The sequence below is a fragment of the Trachurus japonicus genome, chromosome 18, assembly GCF_045865225.1.
Source record: "Trachurus japonicus isolate A0001 chromosome 18, Traja_1.0".
NCBI classification, from domain to species: Eukaryota; Metazoa; Chordata; class Actinopteri; order Carangiformes; family Carangidae; genus Trachurus; species Trachurus japonicus.
In genome coordinates this window covers 27618678-27626369 of record NC_140924.1, presented here as the reverse complement: position 1 = coordinate 27626369, position 7692 = coordinate 27618678, and the positions used below count along the sequence as shown (strand labels likewise).

Genomic DNA, 7692 nt, shown 5'->3' with positions numbered 1-7692 from the left:
ATTCATAATAATAATAACTGTTTTTTTTTTTTTAAAGTATATTTTTTGGGGCATTTATGCCTTTATGGATAGTACAGTTGAGACAGACAGGAAACGGGGAGGCAGAGAGAGGGGGGATGACATGCAGTAAATGGCGCCCGACGCGGGACTCGAACCAGGGCCGACTGCAGCGAGGACTGTGCCTCTATACATAGGGCGCCCGCTCTAACCACTACGCCACGCGACGCCCCATAATAATAATAACTGTTTATTGTTGAATAGTTGTTGAACAGTTTGATGTGTCTTTGTGAAGTTGAGGTTTTATTTGCTCTGACACAGGGTTTCACTTGGATGCCATTCCTGAATTTCTGTATTTCTCCAGGGACATTCTGCGACAATGGTGACTGTTTCCACGGAAAGCTGTGTAGTTTTTATAGCACTCGGAAATGTTTTTAATTGTGCACATTCATGTTAGTGTTGGCTGATACTGAGGTCACTTTGTCGCCCTTATACTAGGAACAGTCTTTACATAATCCTTTCCTTTTCCTAGTAGTAGACTGAACCCCGCCCACCCCGCCCCATGCTACTACACAACAGACATGACTCCAGCTGAATCCAGAAACTTTATTTATAAAAAGGAAAGGATTTGAGAAATTTCAGTCACAGCTTGCTTCACAGAAAGTTACATTAGACAAATACAGTATGTGTTCAACAATAATGGTGATGAAGTATGTTTAGTGTTAATTAATCTTTTAGGGTGTATTGTTTTCTTATTTCTTTTATCTTTATTCAGGAAATTTAAGGTTGTGTGCAGGTCAGACATGAAGCTTTATGATTTTTTAAAAATAAAACTTGTACTGTATATATCATGTTTTCTTTACTTCAGCAGTCAGACACCATTTGACTAATAATTTTTGATTTACAATGTTTTTAAGTAGCCAATGTGTTCAGTGGAGTAATACAAGCAAATAAAATTCCCTAGCACACTGTGTTCACTTTTTCCTAATAGTGACTAATGGTTCACCGATGCCAAGGCATGGGAGTAACATATTAGTTATTATTTGTAACAACATATCTTGTCTTCCATTCTCTGGTACGCATTTTGCTATTTGTACATCTCCTGCCTTTTCTTACTCGTGCCCTATTATTCCCAACCCCCAGCCCATCCTTTTCTTCACTTCCCTGCTTGTATACTTCATCTAATGGCCTTCTCCACCCCTGTCTGTGTTCTCTCACACCCAGACTTTTCCCTTTCCATCTGCCCCATCTCGTCCGCCACAGCAGCCAGTGCCCAGGCCGCGGTGCCGGGAGGCCGGCAGGTTCTTATACACAGCTCGGCTGTATGGGATGAAGCACAGACCGAGCTGGAGGTGTCGGGCCAGACGACAGTATGCGGCCAGAGCCAGGACCAGCAGAGGGGTCACCAGGAGAAAGCCCACCACCAGAAGGGCCACACAGCCTCCGTCTGTCAGCAGGTCTGAGCAGTAGGGGCTCGTCCCATGGGGGCGGACCTGAGAGAAGAGGAGAAATGCTACATTAAGAAGGATGTTGTGAAAGATACACAGGTCAGTGTCTCCTTTATTTGACCAGTGTAGCTGTTCAGGGATGCTTCACTTACTCACAGTTGACAGACTTGGAAGCTGCCCACATCTGCAGTTTGTTAGTGTCAGTGTTGCAGTACAAAATTTACTAACTACAACTGGCTCAGACTCAGTTCTCTTAGCCAAAGACCCCTCAGAAATGTACTAGCTCACAGTGAAACCACTTTTTGTGAGAGAGGCACTTTACATTATAGTTATGCAACATTAATATTAGGTAGAGAATAGTATAGTGTAGTTGCACTGTTAGACTTAAATATTTAACTTAGTACAGACTTTGCATTTGTAGAATTACTGAGTGGTGTTTTCATATATAGAAAACGAGCCATTAAAATACTTGTATAGAGGACTGGGAATAACAGATAAGGACAGGAGATGATGTGCTCTGTATGGTATGTGTGAGGACAGACACCAGTTGGCAGTTGTGTGTCTCACACAGGGCTGTAATGGATCAGTTTCCCACTAAAGACTCCATTTGACAAAAAAATGTGTAGAAACCTGCTTAAAGGAGCAGTGAACCATCAGTGTCAGGTTGATTCAAAGATGTTGATCAGTACATACCGCAGGTCAAAGCATGTGTACTTGTTGCTGAGCAGTAACACTGGGGAGGAGGAGAAGAGGAGGTGAAGGGGTCAGGAATTGAGTGTGGGAGAGGAATGGAAAGACAGCGAGCCTGAATCATCCTTATCGCCTCATGAAGGATGAAGTGAACATTTGAGTGCACAAGGAAAGTGCAGGGAGTAAAGGTGGGAGCTCTGAGAGAGAAGGCTTTTTTCTTTATTGTAGAACTCATGCTCGTACTGATGAGATAATAGTAAAGCTGTTATATATCTGAGAAATAACCACCACAATATCTCATCAGTAAAGTCATTTCTTTAACAAAAAAGAAAAAAAAAGGTTAGAGTCTTTTAAAGATGTGATTGCTGTTGTTTCTATATCTTAGTTGCACGAGGTGCATGCTATAGGAACAGAAACATTTTGATGTTATCCTGATAGATGTGGAGTTGCAGCTGGCAGAAAGAAAGACCAACTGCAGAGAGAAAGTTTAACAGTGAGGGTCAAAGTTAAGTGAGAGTTGTTTTAAATGCAGGATGTGTTAAAAGTAAAGTGTGACAGGGCGGTGCAAGGGAGCTCAGTGGGTAGGGGTTGTGATAGATAAGATCTCATAAGTGTTCTCATGTTTGTACTTGATGAGTGTGGCACCAGATCTAATCCATGATGAAATACTGTGCTGTTTGTTGTTGACTGTTGCAAACAGAAAACCAATCTGAGGATCCTTACACACCACACATCCCTACATTTCTTACTCTACCTTTTTTTCTCACCCTTTTTTTCCTTGTGAATTCTCCCCCTCTCCATCCTCACAGGTCCTGGTTAATCCCTCTCTAAGCTGCTGTCACATGAGGTCTAACTGTGAGAGAACAGAGAGAATCCTGATCTCTGCTCACTACGGAGGTCTTTGCCCTACTGAAATGCCGTAGGTATGCATCAAAAGGCTTAACACCGTGTTGACTTTTTGGGGGAGTCCAAGATGAACCTCCAGTCAAATCAATTATTTGAAGTTAAAATTTAAAACTTGTTTATTGTTGTCATCGCCCAAAATCATATTTTGTCTGGTTTTGAGTGTCAGAGTTTGTGCTTTGGCGTCATGCTCCCTACACTCCTGACCTTTTGTCCCCCTCTAATTCGTCCATCTTTTCAACATCTGAGAAAAAAACCTCAGACTTATCTGATTATGAAACCCGTCATCACTGACCGATCTAAACCCCACCCTCAGCCCCAGGCAGAACAGTTTCAAACTTTTGGATCAAAGTTATGAGATTAGGACTAAAATGTCTTTGACACAAAGATGGATGTAGCTATCTTCTTGTTCTGCTCAACATTTATTTAGATTTAGTAAATGTCCGGGTAAATATTTATTCTAACTAACCAACAAACAAACATGTTCTTTTTTGTCTCGAGCACTGTACTGATTTTAAATGTCATAGGATAGTCATATATAATCCCCCTTATGCCTATCAGATGAAAGCTTTGTAATATTTTCTGTTTACAAATACTTCCAAGTGAATTCTGTTAAATAATACAAATGTTATTGTATATTAAAGTATTAAATTGCACAACTGCACAAAAACAACTAATTGCTACGCAGATGTTTCCACCAAATGTTTATGCTCTCATATATGATAATATCCCTGAGGACAGATGGGGAAACCCACACAAAGGAGAGAAATAACAAGTGAACAGACAAATTTTGCAAGTGCTACTGAAACAAACACTGAGGCAGCACCCACACTTCCGTAGTTTAGTTTTAACACAGAGACTTTTGGAAATTCTGCTGGTTATGTATGTAGAAAACTCTGGGGTTGCATTGTAGTCAACAGGTAAAAACCCTTGAAAATAGTGACAAACATGGCCTTGAATGGTCACTTTGATCACATGCTGTGCATTTTTAGGTATTATTATATTAATGGCAGTTATTGTTAGTACAGAGCTAAAATCAAAAAAATGAAAAGAGCATCAACACTCAACACACATACGGTACTGACACATCCTCATCCACCCCCCTCTCTTACTGTAGAGTGGCAGAGGAAGCCAAAGACCACCATGACGATGGCTGGCGTCAGGATGGTACCAAACACCAGTCCAGCCAGGCAGGCGTTGATTGCGGCGATCACCAGATTCTGAGCCGTCACCAGTACGGAGCAGGCCCAGCAGTCCAGGGAGCCTCGCAGCTCCAGAGGAGCTTCACTGCCCCCACCAGCACTCTCTGCTGCAGAATAAGGAGGAGGTACGACCACACGCGAAGGTGTTTCTCTGCCTCCGCCCATAGCTGTGGTGGAGGCCAGAGAGTTGGAGTGGTGGAGATGCTGGTGGTGGTTGGTGTGATGATGATGGTGATGGTGATGAGGCGGCAGTTCTTCAGACAGGTCCAAGACCTGGTGGTGGGCCCCCTTCTCTAGAGTACCTGTCATACTCATAGTGAACTGTGGGCAGAAAAATAAACACATTAGTGGAGGGGGGGTTGCAGATGTTTTGAAAGTGTCAGATCAGCTGTGATTGACACATTAGTTTATTATTTTATGTAACAGAGTACTGAAGGCAGAAATCTGTTTGAGGGCAAGTGGGTGTTGTCTGCACATGTGCTTGTGGTTGTCATGCTAGCATATGGCCTTAAAATTCAAGTGCCAGCAAGTTTATCATAATTCATAACATAATTTAATAGTGTGTACATTTTTAGTTGTGGAAGAACATAGTACATATCTTCAACTTGTTTTGAAAAGCAAATTAGATCAATTTTGGGTCTCAAAAGGCTTGTGTAATGTTAATGGGGAAAAACATTGTTCAGTGTGTTTTTCTGGTATTGCTATATTTAAATGTAGCTTATTATGTGATAGTGATTCTAGATCATATAAGAACTTGACAATTGATTAATCAGTAACTAGTACACCAAGTATCTATTATGTGACGCGATTATGGCATAATGATAATGTCCCTTAGGACAGATGGGGAAAGCCACACAAAGGAGAGTAAAGGAGAGTAACTAAAGTTACCGTTCATCTTTTAATTTAACAGTTTTTTTGTGTGTCATAAAACAGTCTACCAGAATTCATCATTTCAAACTGGAGCTCCTCCATGTAGGGTCTGCTTTGATCCAAGTTTATTTTATTTTCATGAGCCCTGTGTGAGGACAGATTTTACGTGGTGCACAGCTGTGTCTGGCACAGGATATCCTCACTTCTCATAGGTCAGGAGACAGCGTTGCCTCAGCCAAACAGGGGACAGCTCTGACTAACAAGGCCGGTTAGATGCCAAAAAACCCTCAGTAATGGAAAAACCCCAGTGTAGATGAGTAAGTCAACCTGTCAGTCTTTTAGCCAATACGTGGAAAGTGACAGGTGCTTTTGCATATTCAGTTCTTTCTGTTTTTAAAGATGCTCAGCTTTCAGTCTGCTTTAGGGTTTTGCATGAAGAAGTCTGGTATTACAATTGTAAATCTCCCAGTAGATTGATTTCTTAGGACAACTCATCACTGGTGAAGCACCTTATTGTGTGACCCTTAACTGTACAGCACCAGGCTGCTCCGACCTGCAGCAGACTGTTGCTGTAGTGGAAGGATGAGCATAGGAGGATATACCTGTAGTGATGGAGGTGCATTGTGGGTCATATTTTTTGATAATATTAATGCTTAAACAACAAAAGTAATTCAGGTAATGTTAGGGTCTGTTGGAGTTGGCACAAAAAAGGCAGAAAACCATTGAATAGAAAACCCTCCCACTTATGTTGCTGTCACAGTCTGTGTTATGTGTGTGTATACTAAAGCTAAAATGTAATAACTGCAAGTTAAAAAAGATATACACAGGAAAGTCATATTTCGATTTAGAGCGTGATATTGGCCGTCATAGAGGAGATTATTTATGATGCTGTCCTGGGTGCTTTGACCTTGTTTATTCTCCACTTCTGTCTCCCATTGTTGTCCCAAGTGTTGTTGCAAGGTGGAAGGTCACACAGGAAGGACTGGCAGGAAAGTGTACGCGCACACGCATGTGTGTGAGATGACTCATAGTGCCCTTTACTGAAAATACACCGAGGTGCTCCACCCATTTTACTCACTGTTATTATTTGAATAGCATTGTAACACGTCTTGTCCCAAATGAAGGGATTTTAAAAGTGAAATATTGTAGTAATTGGAGTAACTGTTGCTGCATCATGGTGGCATGTAGTCAGCCATATTGTCTTAATGAATTTATCAGCTCCTGTTTATAGTTTGCCATCATGTGCATGGTCAGCTAGATTTTACTGTGTTATCCTGTTGGATGATGCAGGGAGGTTTCCTATTGTCTGCTCTGTCTATTACTCTATTGTCTGGAACAAAGCAGCAGCAGTAATTAATTCTATGTCACAGACCTCTGAGAGTTGTTTATGTTGAAAATCAGAAGCTCATTAGCTCTTGTACCTCTTTTAACTATAATGAGTTATATGGAGATGTCAAGGAGTGGGTCAGTTATGATCATCTGATTTTAATGTTTCTGAGCAGCTCTTGTACTCACGTTGTGTTGTGGGGCCCGGTGGACCTCTTGCTGTTCCTCCTCCAGTTTGGTGCCGCTTTTCTCACCTCTTTTCAAGACCACTTTGGTCCAGTCAGTCTCCGAGTACAGGTTTTCCTCCTCCACTTCAGTGAAGCTCTCACCTTTTATCCTCTGGGCTCTCTGCTCCTCTGTCTCGGTTTCTTTGCCTCCTTTCCCCGTGTGAAGTTTGAAGGAACTTTGAAAGTGTTTTTGGAGCCTTATCTGTTCAGTGGTGGTATGCTGGTATGTTGGCTTCCTGCAGCTCTGCCCTCCTGCTGCTTCTTCTCTTCACTATCCAGAGTTGTCAGTGGAGCTGATAGTGTCTGTTTTCTTTTCCACATGCAACATCAAATTCCTGTTCTGTTGTGATTCATTCGTAGTACGGTGGTGCTGCCTCCTCGGCTGCTGGAACCAATTCCACTCACTAATGCTGTGGTCTTTGTCTTAAGTATGTCAAACTTTTCGGTCGGTCTCCCCTCCTCTTTTTACCCCCCCTCCATCTGATTGAGGCCACAGTGCTGTCTCTCTTTCCCTCCCTCCTCCTGTGCTCCCTTCATCCATCCCACTTTCCCTCCACCCACTGGGCTTATCAGCCCCCCTGCCTTTCTCCAGCAACTCCTCTCAGCACATGTATTCCACCACTCATATCCAAGTCATGTTATACCCCCCTTTACCCTGTCCCTGTTGCAGTGGGGGCAGGGTGTTGTGTGTTGGGGGTCAGAGTGAGGAGGCTTGCCTGATAAGTTGAGGTTCAGGAGAGCAGAAAATGAGGGGGAAGGGCAGTGGAGACAGTGTTGGTGTGAGTTAAGAGGAGCAGAGGAGAGATGGTAGGAGCAATCTCCACACGCTTGATCTATTTTTCAGATAGCCTGTTATGTTCTGTTTGTTCATCGTGGATGCCAAAAGTGCTATTTTAATTTATTTTTTACATTACACAAAAAGGCAAATTACCCAATTATGACATCACTTAATAAAGATGAACTAAATGACTGATTAAAAAGCAGTAAGAAGTTATAAAAACTGAAATAAAAACTTGGCACCCCGACACC

At 42.3% G+C, this 7692-nt stretch overlaps 1 protein-coding gene across 2 annotated transcripts; it reads right to left on the bottom strand.

Moving 5' to 3' along the window:
- Positions 1–903: 903 nt before the first annotated feature.
- Positions 904–7062, bottom strand: tmem88b (transmembrane protein 88 b). 2 transcript variants are annotated; one of them, XM_085759806.1, is made up of 4 exons: positions 6626–7062; positions 4151–4561; positions 1196–1490; positions 904–1151 (listed from the first exon to the last, which is right to left on the bottom strand). In XM_085759806.1, exons 2-3 carry the CDS (start codon positions 4553–4555, stop codon positions 1212–1214), a joined length of 684 nt encoding a protein of 227 aa, XP_085615932.1. In that variant the 5' UTR covers positions 4556–4561; positions 6626–7062; the 3' UTR covers positions 904–1151; positions 1196–1211. The 2 variants fall into 2 exon arrangements, with proteins under 2 accessions (XP_085615932.1, XP_085615931.1); XM_085759805.1 differs by lacking the exon at positions 904–1151 and having other exon boundaries at positions 1168–1490; positions 6626–6816.
- Positions 7063–7692: the final 630 nt, after the last annotated feature.